This window comes from Mesoplodon densirostris, chromosome 8 (genome assembly GCF_025265405.1).
Source record: "Mesoplodon densirostris isolate mMesDen1 chromosome 8, mMesDen1 primary haplotype, whole genome shotgun sequence".
Lineage (NCBI taxonomy): Eukaryota > Metazoa > Chordata > Mammalia > Artiodactyla > Ziphiidae > Mesoplodon > Mesoplodon densirostris.
The window spans coordinates 41,362,527-41,377,640 of NC_082668.1; the positions used below are offsets into that span (position 1 = coordinate 41,362,527).

The 15,114-nt window shown below is 35.9% G+C and overlaps 1 protein-coding gene across 1 annotated transcript in view; it reads left to right on the forward strand.

The window, feature by feature from the left end:
* The window catches only part of DNAH7 (dynein axonemal heavy chain 7), a 243,777-nt gene that overhangs the window by 173,030 nt on the left and 55,633 nt on the right, over positions 1-15,114 (forward strand). The window contains exons 47-48 of the mRNA XM_060105782.1: positions 2,761-2,915; positions 12,578-12,768. Of these exons, the coding sequence (XP_059961765.1) occupies positions 2,761-2,915; positions 12,578-12,768 (346 nt within the window). The remainder of the gene's footprint in view (positions 1-2,760; positions 2,916-12,577; positions 12,769-15,114) is intronic.

Consider the following 15,114-nt stretch of genomic DNA (forward strand, 5'->3'; position numbering starts at 1 on the left):
GACCAAGCCAGAAGATAAGGAGAAAACACACACATGCACACACACAAGAAAGTCACCACCTGCTTATTGGTCAGTACTCAAGTTTTTTTTTTTTTTTTTTTTTTTTTTGCGTTACGCGGGCCTCTCACTGCTGTGGCCTCTCCCGTTGCGGAGCACAGGCTCTGGATGCGCAGGCTCAACGGCCATGGCTCACGGGCCCAGCCGCTCCGCGGCATGTGGGATCTTCCCAGACTGGGGCACGAACCCGTGTCCCCTGCATTGGCAGGCGGACTCTCAACCGCTGCGCCACCAGGGAAGCCCTAGTACTCAAGTTTTAACTTTTTTCCCATTCACTTCTTATTACTTACTTTTTAGAATCTGCAAGTAGTTGATTTTTGTATTTTATCCTAAAGTTTTCATTGTAATCAGTGACAGAGGTAGGCTATAGTGGATTTTACCCAGTTTGGTCAACACCAGAAGTCCTTTCCTCTAATTTTGAGATGGTGTTCTTTCAACCAGTCTTCTCCATGTGGGGATAATCTCTTATAAAATATCCATTTTTAGAATGAGTTAACTTGTATGGTGTTTGTCAGATGTTCTTTTTGCTGTTCCTACTTCAGTGGATCATCATATGCAAGCTTTATTTGATCTAGGAAAAGAGGAAAAAGAAGAATCAGCATGGACCCGTCCCTCAAAGAATATACAATTTAGTTGGGTGATGCAGCTAATAAATTATAGAATTACCATAATAGAATATTATCATTATGTGAAAGTACCATAAATGTAATATGGATGAATGGCTAAAGAAGTTCAGTGAGAAAAGAGATCAAGACAGGCTTTGTGGACTGCATAGCATTTGAGTTGACCTTGAAATGTGAGTAGTACTTGAACATGAAAGGATGGGGAAGAAGTGCATTTTGGACAAAGAAACAGCATGAACAGGGGTATTGTGGCTAAAAAAAATGTGGAAGCAACAGAAAGAAGAGTGAGTCATTTCAGTTTCTTTAGGGAAACATAAATGCTGTCTAAAGCTCACATAATCCTCCAACCTTAAAAATATTTCTAAAATGTAACAGAATGAAACTTTTACATATAAGTTTTGTTTCTAATTTCCCTCTTACTTCTTTTAGTTTCTTATGGATATGGTTCCCTTTTTATTAGTTGTTTGCATCTACTCTTTTGGTCTCATTTCTTCCTAAATATAATTAATATTATAAAATGAATTCTGTCCCCCCACCCCCTACAAAATCATATGTTGAAGATGTAACCCACTGTGTGATTATATCTGGAGACAGGGCCTCAAGGAGGTAATTAAGGTTAAATGAGGTCATAAGGGTAGAGCCCTCATCCAGTAGGACTGGTGTCCTTGTAAGAAAAGGAAGAGACACTAGGGATGTGTGTACAGAGCAAAGGGCACTTGAGGGCACAAGAGGGCTGTGTTGTCTGAAAGCCAAGGAGGGAGACCTCTGCCAGCACCTTGATATTGAACTTACAGCCTCCAGAATTGTTAGAAGACAAATTTCTGCTGTTTGACAGTCTGTGGTGGTTTCTTATGGCAGCCCAAGCTCACTAATACATTATATAATGCTTATATTGGAGGACTGTGGTTCCTTTCATTTGGGACAAATGATCGGATGAAATACTAAATTTGTGTTGTAATGAGATGGAATCGAATAGATTATCCTGATTCATCCCCAGTTTTGTTTTTGTTTTTTTGCCCCAGTCACCTTTTATTTTCTCTTCCTGTTCTGATGCTCAGCATGAATTCGCTGTGCTCACTTTTGGAAGAGTATGACAGTATCTTTAGGAAACTGGCCAAAATTATGACTTGTGTTTACTGAAACTTCTGAGAGGAAGAAAGAGAACAGTGATCTTAATGCTGATTACATTTCACAGCAGATAGAAAGCTCTGTGGTTGGATACCATGTCGTGATGGCAGATACTGGTTAATTCTTTGTGACCCAACAACACCCTGGGCAGTAAACCGGGCACCTTGTGGTGGTTCACTGCTCTTGTTCTTATCCTAAAAGGGAGATGTGAGTGAGAATAAAGCAATAAGTATGAGCTCCCTCATTGTGCAAAAACCCTGACTTTCATAGAATATATTTCTGTTCATAAGAAGCTCGCAATCTCTAGGCAAGTATGTAGTGAACTACATATGTAACATTAAATATACAGCTGTTTGAAACAATTACTGGGTCAACAATTGTGTTAACACTTAAGGATCAATGGCTATTATGAAGATTAGATGATATAAAATTTTGCTTCTCACTGTTTTTTTTTAGACCACCGTATCTTTAATGGTGTAGATTTCAAAAAGAGATGTGATGTCTCCATCCTTTCTCTTTACCTCTTGTGCAAATGACAGCAGATAGAAGTTGAGGAAACGAAGTGGCTTGCCCAAGGTCACAGAAGTAATTAATGGCAGGGCCTAGTGAAGAATTGGAGTTTCCTGATTTCTAGTACTCTTGATGGTTATCATTGTGACTAATTAGCAAGAGCAGCAAACATTTTCAAAAATATAATTTAACATTGAGAGAATTGTAATTTTCCAAAAGGAGTAAAAGAACTTGTGTTAAGTTTGCCAGATGGCTTTTGTAGTTGCCGTTCTAGTAGCCTTCTCAATTTAAATGTCTCTGCTTCAAGAACACAGTTTCTCAAAACAAGCTAAAAAGTAAAATAATACTATAAAGTTTAAACTGAAAGAAAGTGATGCATGCCTCTCAAATAGCATAGAGACAGATCATGGCTTGACCAGCATTGTCTTTCTTTCCCTTTCAGGAATGCAAGAAGGTGGCCTCTGATGATAGATCCTCAAGGTCAGGCTAATAAATGGATCAAGAACATGGAAAAAACCAATAGTCTTCACCTAATTAAATTAAGTGACCCTGACTATGCCAGGACTCTGGAAAATTGCATCCAGTTTGGCACCCCGGGTATGTACTTGAATAACAAGCATACATTACAGAATTGCCTGGAGAGGGCACAGTTAACCCAAAATGATGTAGGGCTTTTTTTGTTCTTTTGAAGATATTTGTGTCAGACTCATCTTAAATGATTACTTTGTTAATATCTTTCATTATTTATTGGTAATGAATCAAGTGAGAACTTTAGAGATTATAGTTCTAACAGGTTAGGATGCTTTCTTTGTCTCAAGATTCATTTGGGATACATCTTCTAATTTAGCTGTTTTAATTTTTGTCTTCTGTTTGCCATTCTTTAGTTCTCATTATAGCTCCACTTCTGCAATTAAAAGGGCCACTTGATATGCCAAAAGTATTTTTTTTTTCTGCGATACATGGGCCTCTCACTGTTGTGGCCCCTCCCGTTGTGGAGCACAGGCTCTGGACACGCAGGGTCAGTGGCCATGGCTCACGGGCCCAGCCGCTCCGCAGTATGTGGGATCTTCCTGGACCCGCGCAAAAACCCGTGTCCCCTGCATCGGCAGGCAGACTCTCAACCACTGTGCCACTAGGGAAGCCCGCCAAAAGTATTTTAACACAATATTAGTCCAACTATCTCTTTGTTCTTCTCTCGACTTATCCTACAAAAGTGGCAGAGAAGTGAGTGCACGTTTTACGTGGCTGACTATTACCTGCCATTTACAACGGAGAGATTAAGAACATGACGAGAATTTTTCAGTGAAGCTCTATGCACAGGTCATATTTGTCAAAAGAAAAACCAAAATGCTTATGATTTGAGTATGTTGGGCTTATTAGTCACATTTTAAATTCATGTTACCTATCAAATTTTGGCTATTTACTTAACCAAGTAAATTGCCAACATTATGAAAGGACAATATATTTAACCCCAGGACAAGTTTGGCAAATCCCAGTTGCTAATAGAATGAGTGTTACATGGATGAATCAAAAGAGATATACCAAATAGACTTACAGACAGTTTATTTTTGCTTATTCATAATGAGTTAGCCTTTAAAATATTAATTACAATTTTAGGCTTGGTTTAGGTGAGCATGAAATGAAAAAAACTATGTCTACCTACAAAATGTTGTGTTTATATATATGGACACACAGACACACAAATAGTATTTCATTCATCCAACTGGTATTCTTGGAATATAGTATAATGACATGGAGTTACCAAAAAACGGACAACCTGCTCTCTACTATCAAATATCTTTCTTGTTAAATGGGCAGGATCAGACAATATATGTAACTGTTATAAAAATAGAAAGCGGACATACTTCACTAACCCTTCTTAGGACCACTGTGCACTTCTGGAATCAGAGTACCTGCCTCTGTTACTTAGTACTTGGTTGCAGTGATCTTTCTGAGACTCAGTTTCCCCATTTATACTTTGACCATATAGTGTGAGGAAGAAATAAGTTACTGTAATTTGGGTACTTATGACAGTGTCTGATAAGCTCAATTTATATATACATATATATATTTTTTTTTTGCGGTATGCGGGCCTCTCACTGTTGTGGCCTCCCCCGTTGCGGAGCACAGGCTCCGGACGCGCAGGCTCCGGACGCGCAGGCCCAGTGGCCATGGCTCACGGGCCCAGCCGCTCCGCGGCATATGGGATCCTCCCAGACCGGGGCACGAACCCGTATCCCCTGCATCGGCAGGCGGACTCTCAACCACTTGCGCCACCAGGGAGGCCCCAATTTATATTTTTTGTTTGGGGATTTACTATGTGGTTTATGTATATTATCTCTTTTTTATTATCTCTTAATTATATTAGAATCATACATAATTATTTTGTATAATAAGAAAGACACAGATGGTGAGCTATGAACATTTAGAGCAATCAGGGAAGATTTTTTTTTATTGACGTATAGTTGATTTACAATGTTGTGTTAGTGTCAGATGTACAGCAAAGTGAATCAGTTATATATATACATACATCCATTCTTTTTCTGATTCTCTTCCCATATAGGTTATTACAGAATATTGAGTAGAGTTCCCTGTGCTACAGTTAGTTATCTATTTTATATATAGTAGTGTGTATATATTAATCCCAATCTCCAAATTTATCACTTCTCCTCACATTTCCCCTTTGGTAACCATAAGGTTATTTTGTATGTCTGTGAGTCTGTTTCTGTTTTGTAAAAAAGTTCATTTGTATCATATTTTGTTAGATTACATGTATAAGTGATATCTTATGATATTTGTCTTTCTCTGTCTGACTTTCTTCACTTAGTATGATAATCTCTAGGTATCCATATTGCTGCAAATGGCATTATTTCATTCCTTTTTACAGCTGAGTAATAGTCTATTTTATATATGTACCACATCATCTTTATCTCTTCCTCTGTTGATAGACATTTAGGTCACTTCCATGTCTTGGCTATTATAAATAGTGCTGCAATGAACATTGGGGTGCATATACCTTTGTGAAACATGGTTTTTCAGATATATGCCCAGGAGTGGGATTGCTGTTGGTATGGTAGTTCTATATTTAGTTTTTAAAGGAACCTCCATACTGTTCTACATAAGGGAAAATTTCTTGAAGGGATTGGCACCTTAAATACTTCAATTAAAATTACTTAATTTAACTTAAGTATTCAAAGAATTTCCTTGACACAGTAAAAACAAGTAATAATTGAGCATCTACCATGTACTTGACATTTTGAAGATCTGTGTGATCACAGTCACATATATTGATGTTAGTATTGCCTCATTTTAGAGAGGAAAGGGCCATACAATCTGTTCAGTGTTTTTCAAATTATGGATCACAACTGTGGGAGAGAGAACCCACATAATGTGTCATGACCAGCGTTTTTAAATGAAATGCAATGGAATAGAACATATAAAGCTGCATAGCATGGAGTAAAGGTATGCATTATTTCATGAAATTTTAGAAGTTTTATGCATATGTGTGTACTTGATAAAGATTTAAAATGTATTTCTTACTTGGAGTTGTGGCCATAAAAATCTGAAATCCAATAGTAGTTCTAATAACCACTACATTTTATTAACAAGGTAAGGTGACAGAGAATGTTAGTTACATGGCTTAACTAAGACTGTATCTCTAGTTAAGGGGAGTCTTAAAACTAGTCCCCAAGTCTTCTGCCTTTGTTCATTGTTTACTGTGTCAGTTGCTTTAACCTACTGTTTGGAATGAAATAACTTTAAAAATGGATAATGATAATTCACAATGCCTTCTAACATTAATCATCAGAGAGAAGTGAAAAGTTTTAAATCTATGATAGAAAGAGAAACAGATGGCAGATTTTGTAACTATTTTTATATTTAACCTTCAAGTAAAAGAATCAGCTACTGTTACAGTTTTAAAACATAAGCAGTTAAAGACTCTTCCATTTAAGAAGTTCTCTTTAGATTTTGACCTCTTCCAGGACAGTGGCTTCTGATCTCTCATCCCTCGCAGGCAGCCTGGGTAGAGAAGGCAGAGGTTTTGGCTTCACCCATCTGCCTCTGCTTCAACCAGAGCAGGCCTCCCTTTTTTTGTTGTTTATATTGAGTTTTAAGATAAAATCCTCTGTGAAAAAAAGTATCGTGCTGCTTAGAAAAAATGTTTGAAAGCCAATGTTCTAGAAAACAGAGGTACATCTGCATTAGCTACACCAATGGATAAGGTGTGCACAGGATTTTATTCATGTTAATATTGCTGATAAGGCAATTTGTTCACATCTCAGTAAAACTGGAAGAATAAAAGAATATTTTTTAATTTTTAAAAAGAAATCAACTTGTATAGAGGAGCTTTTAATGGATTTCCATTAACTCCATGAAAAAAACTCTGCATTTAGAGCAAAGCCCAGCATTATCTGAGCCTTCCTTATTTTTATCTTATCTCCTAGCACTTTCTTTTCTTCCCCCCTTGCATATAAGGTATCAGGGAGGCAAAACTACTTCTGGCTCAGTGTTTCTTTCATTTGCTCATTTCTTTGTTCATTATTCATTCACGTAACAAATATTTATTTTGCAACTAGCATGTGCCACTGAAAACAGAGCACACACAGACAGACTTGATCTCTGCTGTCTTGGAGCTTATTGGTTTAAAGAGAGAGACAGAGATTACACGTGGGGTGAGGATTAGATGGGAGTACAGGGTACACGGGGACAGGCAGTACATATAACAACATGGGGTTGTTTCTCATCTCTTAGCTTTTGTCTGTGCTCTTCCATCCATTTGGTGAATTACTTTAAATTTCACCCTTTAAGATGAGGCTCAAACACCTTTTTCTGTGACATCTCTCTTAACCTCTCCAATGAAGTGCCAACACTGAAGCTTTTACAGATTTCTATGGTTGCCCTATTATTGTGTTCATAAATGTTTCTCAACTCCAGCTCTTTGAGGGTACCCAGTAATTGATTAATCTACTTTGAACACAATATGCTGCACAGCTGAACATACTATGCAGATTTTTTCCTATTAATTTGAAGTCTAACATAGGATAATTTAGATAATTCATAATTAGAAAACTGATATCAGTTAATGTCCTAAATGCAAAAGAAATATGAAAAGAATACTTGGTTCTCTTTGCTACTAAGAACAACTGCTTTGAGCAAGATGATCTGCCTTACTCAAAGACATTAGCAGCCATGTGTTTGGATTCCCAGTCTTGGCTTCCCACAAGGTGTGCAAATACTGTGATGGGCTGGCTTTTGGGAATGAGAGAGGAGATTTTTACATAAACCAGCATACTGTTAACTTTGATGATAGAAATATGAAGAGAAGCCTGTCTCATAAATTTTCTCCTGTATTTTAACATGAAACATACTTTGATTTAATTAAAAGTGAAAGAAATCAAAAGTTAGGGTCAATAAATTAAGGAGAGCATTCTGGGTAATTCATGTATATATGGATTTTGGGGTTTTTTTGGTTTTGTTTTTTTCTGTTTTCAAGCTTAGAATACTTTTGCTTTTCCAGCGAGGCTTATAATACAGTAAATATTCAATGCTGAGAACATATTTCTTTGAAATCTGGATGCTATAGAAATCTTTCCTAACAGGCTTAAGACTTTATTCTACTGGTGAGGAAATAAATTTTCACTTTGGGGGAAAAGAATCAAGTCTGTAATACTTAAGTTTTATAGTGTATATTTTAGCTTTGAAAAAAGACATTTATACATATTAATGTAGACATTCTTAATTCCTTGTGAAACTAAAACAATTTAGGGAGAATAAGAGATGAAATTGTATAATATCCTTTTTTTAGTAAAGAATAATTTAAATATTAGATTTTATGCAGAAATTGTTAATAAAAGTTGAGGCAGTTAAACAAAACTTATATGTTATAATATTTCATAAACAGAATTTCAGTCCATAACACTCTAGCAAATTAATAGATTTTAAAAGTCTGATCATGTAAAAATAAAAATGAAATTGATATCTATTATCACTATTATTGTTTAACATTATTAGGAAAGTTCTTTTCAATGAGGTTGCTATAATATTTGGAAAGAGGAAACAATATTATCATATTTGTAGATAATATATTTCATCTAGAAAGCCAAAAAGAATTAACTGAAAAGCTATCTGAAACAAAAACTTAGAATGACTTTAACAATGCATAGTGAAAAAAAATGAGAAAATTTCACACACACAAAAAAGAAGACTTGAGTAAGACATCATTTTTTCACTGATAGGAAAACTAAATGTTGTGAAGACATCAACACTTTCAGAAATAAACGTTTTAGAAATAATACTAGTTATTATTTCTAAAGTTAGCCTAGAAGAAAGTACAGAGGCAATAAAAATTCAGAAGAAGTGTAAATTTGGAATTAACTGTTCTGGAATAAACTCTAATATTGATACATGTAAGCCTTTAATGCATTAGAAGGTAAGCGTTATAAAACAATGGAAATTGATGGGTCATTCAGCAAATGGTGATGCAAAAATTGGTTTTGTGGAAAAACATATCAAGTCATAGTCTCATCTTACACCAAAATGTGCTCCAGATGAATTAAAGAGTTAAATATGAAAGAAAAAAAGAGAAGACATAAATGCTAAAAGAAAACGTAGGGAAATAAGTTGTCTTTGATGGGAAAGAACTTTCTAAAAAAATACACAATAGAAAAAGACACAAAAGGAAAAGAATAATAGATTTGACTCTACAAATTTATAATTTAATCCAAGAAACATTATATAAAAGAAACTTAAGAGAGAATATCAACAATATTAAAAAATACAAATAAAGTTTAAAAAACTAGCACATTGTGACAGTTGGTGCCCATTGTTCCCTAATAACCTTTCTCACCTCCTTACTGTTAGCACCCCCTGTGTTTACCTAGGCACATTGTAGGTAAAACTGGGGTAATAATATTTGATAGTTTTTAAAATTAATTAATTAATTAATTAGTTTATTTTTGGCTGTGTTAGATCTTCGTTGCTACGTGCAGGCTTTCACTAGTTGCAGAGAGTGGGGCTACTCTTCATTGCTGTGCACAGGCTTCTCACTACAGTGGCTTCTCTTGTTGCAGAGCACTGGCTGTAGGTGCGTGGGCTTCAGTAGTTATGGCACACGGGCTCAGTAGCTGTGCACATGGGCTCTAGAGCGCAGGCTCAGTAGTTGTGGCTCACGGGCTTAGTTGCTTCGCCGCACGTGGGATCTTCTCAGACCAGGGCTCAAACCCGTGTCCCCTGCATTGACAGGTGAATTCTTAACCACTGCACCACCAGGGAAGTCCTGTGATGCTTTTTAAAGTTGTGAGGATAATGACAAAATAAAATGCCAACATGGTGCCTACTGTTTGTAAGTACAGTGATATTATATAAAAACAGGTTTAAAAACAGCAGAGTGTGTGCTTATTGCAACTCTGAAACCTCTACAGCCTTTCAGGAAAGTAATTTGGCAATACAAAAAACCTTTAAAATGTTTGTAACTGTTGACCATTAATTGCACTTCTAGGACTCCAGCCTGGTTAAGTGATCAGAGATGAACACAGGGGTTTATTCAAAAAGATGTTCACTGCAGTATTAACAGTTGGAAAAATGGGAACAATCTAAATAATAGATTAATGTGTTTAATATACTGTGATGCACTCATATTATTTACCCATGAAAAATAATCATTTTATTCAAGCAGAAAATTATAATGAATTTAAAAATTATCTGACATACATGTTTTTGTTAAAGTCTCAGCAGTGAAGAAAATTGACAAGACAATTTTAGGACTTTATTTAGTCAGGAATAACCTGTGGGAAGAAGTGCTGCAACAGAGATTCAAATACCTGTCATCCCAATGCCCTGAGCTGCTGCTTTCTCATCCAGAGTGCACATCCCGTCCCTTGAAGGACTCCTACAAAATGCCATGATTCGAGTTTGGCTATGGTAGCACCCCAAACACCAAAATGTAAGACTTCAATTTGTCAAATGTATCAAGTACCTTAGCAATGTCACTGATCTTTGATCTGGGATTCCCTTTCTAGAATGCTATCATAAGAAAATACTGTATAACACAAAGTTTTTGTAGACGGTGCTACCTATAATCTTGAGAACAGGAAGTAATCCAAATATCTAATAATGGAGTATTGGTTAAAAATGAGAGAACATTAATATTATAGACTATTATGCAGTAATTAAAAGCATGTTTATTGTTTTTTTAGTAACATGGGAAAATATTTATGCTATAATGTCAAGCAAAATAATTAGGATATGAAATTAGATATATTGTTTAGTCTCAACTGTGTATAGAAAAAGATAAATAAAAAATACTGAAAAGAAAAATATTTAAATTCATATGTAGTTTTATGTCATTTTTCTATCAAGTTATATATGCTATGAATAAATTATATAAAATATTTTGGGGAGGGAAAGATTAAGAAAATATGACTAGGGGTTGTTTTTCAATTTCATCTGTTGAAAGGTAAAGTGAGGCATATCAAAAATTTTGAGTTTGAGCAAAAATCCATTTAAACCAGGTGGTGCCAAACCAAAAGTGATAAGGAGTGTCCCTCCATCAGGAGCTGGGGAAAGATGTATACTGTACAGAAAAAGTAAGGAAGCAAAGAAAGGAAACTATTTGATTGACTACAGTTTAAAGCCTATTTGGCTGCTTGTGATTGGTTGTCCTTCGAGATTTGACTTCATAACCTTGAGGCATTTACAGGCTTAAATTTTGGTTTACTTATGTAAGCTACCACACCTTACAGCCATCTCAGTCTAATGGCCTCCTTGTTTAATTAATTTAACGTTTCTTTATTTTTTCTCTATATTTCCCACATGTTCTACAATAAGTGTGAGTTACTTTTGTAATTAAAAAATATAATAACCATTTAAATAACTACAACTAGAAATGCTTTTTCTCTGGTGTGTTATACCTCACTGCCATCATACTTAGGCATATAGTGAATCCCAGATCCAGGGGGAGTCCTGAGTAGCACTCTGACTAAGACTATTGAAGCAGGCAGGATGACCAGATAGCCCCACCAATGAAGCCCTTTCCACATACATCCATTTATTTTTATGGCATCATTTCTTTTTTAAATTACTTATTTTGGCAATTACCCATTTTATTTTATTTATTTATTTTTAAAATTTATTTTATTGAAGTATGGTTGATTTACAAGGTTGTGTTAATTTCTGCTGTACAGCCAGGTGATTCAGATATATATCTATACACACATTCTTTTTCACGTTCTTTTCCATTATGGTTTAACACAGGATATTGAATATAATAGTTCCCTGTGCTATGCAGTAGGACCTTGTTGTTTATCCATTCTATATATACCAGTTTGCATCTGCTAATCCCAAACTCCCAGTCCATCCCTCCCCCACCCACCTCCCCATTGGCAACCACAAGTCTGTTCTCTATGTCTGTGAGTCTTTCTGTTTCGTAGATAAGTTCATTTGTGTCATATTTTAGATTCCACATATAAGTGATATCATATGGTATTTGTCTTTCTGACTTACTTCATTTAGCATGATAATCTCTAGGTCCACCCATGTTGCTGCAAATGGCATTTCACTTTTTATGGCTGAGTAGTATTTCATTGTGTATATGTACCACATCTTTACCCATTCATCTATTGATGGACAATTTAGGTTGTTTCCATGTCTTGGCTATTGTAAATGGTGCTGCAATGAACAATGGGGTGCATGTGTCTTTCCAAAATAAGAGTTTTCTCTGGATATATGCCCAGGAGTGGGATTACAGGATCATATGGCAACTCTATTTTTAGTTTTTTTTTTTTTTTTTGCGGTACATGGGCCTCTCACTGTTGTGGCCTCTCCCGTTGAGAAGCACAGGCTCCGGACGCACAGGCTCAGCAGCCCTGGCTCCCGGGCCCAGCCACTCTGCAGCATGTGGGATCTTCCCGGACTGGGGCACGAACCCATGTCCCCTGCATTGGCAGGCAGACTCTCAACCACTGCGCCACCAGGGAAGCCCATATTTTTAGTTTTTTGAGGAACCTCCATACTGTTCTCCATAGTGGCTGCAGCACCAAGTTACAAGGAGGGTTCCCTTTCCTCCACACTCTCTCCAGCATTTGTCATTTGTGGAATTTTTAATGATGGTGTGGCATCATTTCTTTATACTCAGAAGACAAAAATAGTTTTATGCATAACTAGAAACAGCAGCAATTTAGAAGGCTGAAAGAATTTGGAGGGTTGAAGGTTTACAGTCAATATTTAAAATAACATGAAATATTTTTCTGACTTTATTCCAGTGTTGCTAGAAAATGTTGGAGAAGAACTAGATCCAATCCTGGAACCTCTTCTACTAAAACAGACCTTTAAGCAGGGTGGGAGTACCTGTATCCGACTTGGGGACTCTACCATTGAGTATTCACCAGACTTCCGCTTCTATATTACTACCAAGCTAAGAAATCCTCATTATCTTCCTGAAACTTCAGTAAAGGCCAGTATCTAAAATAAATGTTTGTTTACCAGATTTTACAATTAACGGCTGAATTTTCCTCCTGAGCCATAAGAAAAACAGGTCTTCCTAAGTAAAATGGATTTTGTCCTTGTTTGGCATTTCCTGAAATTGCTATAATAATTTCCAAATGTTGCTTTTGTATGTGCATGCAAGTAATAAAGGAACCTTCAGTATGCAGTGAAAAAAGACCATGAGAATCTAATTTCTTCAAGTGATATTATTCTTAGATTTTCATTGTTAAAAATAGATGACATGTATGCACATTTTTCCTTTGTAATAAATGATAATATGCTAATTCTTAGAATGGGAATTCAGGAACAGAACTCCATTCTTCTTTCTCAGAATAAGGTTGCTGCTATCTGACTTTATATAGTTACTTAAAGGAGCTGTTTTAGATCACTCATTCTTTTAAAATACTAAAAATTCCTTTAAAAAGTAAAGTTAGTTCAAAGTTATAGTCAGTGACTAAAATGACTTGAGACATTGATCTGTACCCAAGCTTCTGGAGGTTAGTCCATTTTTTATTCCCAATTCTTAGCCCTGGTTGGCACTTGATAAATGTTTGATAAATGTTTTTAGAATGAGTGAATGAGGAAGGGAAGGATAGTTTTCATTTATAGAAGCTAGGAGGAGGGAACATTAAGAAATATTCAGATTTTGAAAGAAACATATGGAGGCAAGATTTATCCAGAGGGTCCAAATTCTGTCCTTTATTAGAAATATTTAAATTAACATAGGCATCTCTCTGTAGAGACAGAGGAGGCACTAAGATGACATAATTCATACCCTCCAAGGTGAATACTCATGGTCCCTGCTCTCAAGAGGCTTACACTGTAAATAAGCTGTATGTCAAGTGACAGTATTTATGACTAGGAAGACATAGAGGGATTCAGAAGACATAGGGGATACACTTTAGACTGGACCATTAGGGAAGTCAGGAAGACTGGGGGAAGTTGGGGTGGCCCTTGAGCTTAGTTTGAAAGACACAGTGTTAAAATATGAACATTCTTAGCCACTGTTTTCAGTTAATTAAAATAAACGTGTTTTCTAAACACCTAAGAATTGGGTCATGTGTTCACCTGTTAGAAGAGGCAGTATCTGCTAGTAGTTAAGAGCATGGATTCTAGAGCCAGACTCCCTTGGTTCAAATCCCAGCTCTGTCACTTGCCAGTTGTGTGACTTTGGCCATGTTATTTAACCTCTTTGTGCCTCAGTTCCCTAGTCTATAAAATGGGAATAATAAATGTCTATCTCATAGAGTGGTGTGAAAACTAAATAATCTATGTAAAATGCTTACAATAAGGCCCAGCAATAGTGTTATGAGAGTTAACTATTAGTACTATTATTTAACTTTTAAATATATGTGAAAAAGAATGACATATACAAGAAAATAAATCCCAAAGCTGCGTTACCAAAAAAAATTTTTTAATAAATCACATGGAAAACCTTTTTTACTTTTCATTAAAATTTATGAAAATATCACAAATAACATAAATAATAATTTGTGTACACTAATAACTAGTTATAGTAGAAGTCATAAACCACTGTGGAAACTATTTTATGATTCAGTATTGAAATCCTTCAGATCCCCAGAGCATCTTATTGCTTCATTATTTTTAATTGCTGGGATTGATTAAGCAGGGATTAGAAAACATAGTGAGGCAGTTACTTGCTTTCATTTACAAATTAAAATACTTCCTCTTGATCTTATTTTTAGGATCTTTTATGTACTTTTTGCTTTCAAAAGTACCCAAGGGATGGTATTGTGCTGCTATAGTTCTTTTGAATCTAAGTGAAAATAAAATTATGAAATAATATTTATATGATTTTAAAGGTTTATTTGTGAGCAAATGGCTAGATTTGCAAAATCTTGATCTCAAAACATCTAACGTTAATGGAATACGAATGAATACCTCTTTGTGCCTGAGGTAAAAGTTGTAAAACATACATTTCCCTAAGCACTGAGACAATGGTTTGGAGAGTAAAGCAAGTGTAACCTGTGCACCTGGTTTCTCATGCCAACAGGAAAAATGTTTTGAAAACATTAATGATAATTTTTCCATGAATAAATGCCAGAGCAGTAGAGAATTGCATAACAATACTGAATCATTTTTAATTGCTCAGTTTCAAGAATTGTTGCTTATTATCCCATATAAATTTATGATTATGCCTATGTAATCTACATTTAGTAGCATCCAGGGCCTGTCATGGGGCAAGCCAGGGGGAAAGTTTTAACCTGAGAACACCACCATGGAGAAGTTGCCTGGGTTTGGGCAGAGGAGGGTGTTGCCTTCACAAGGGTACAGCAAGGAACTGTTTCATAAC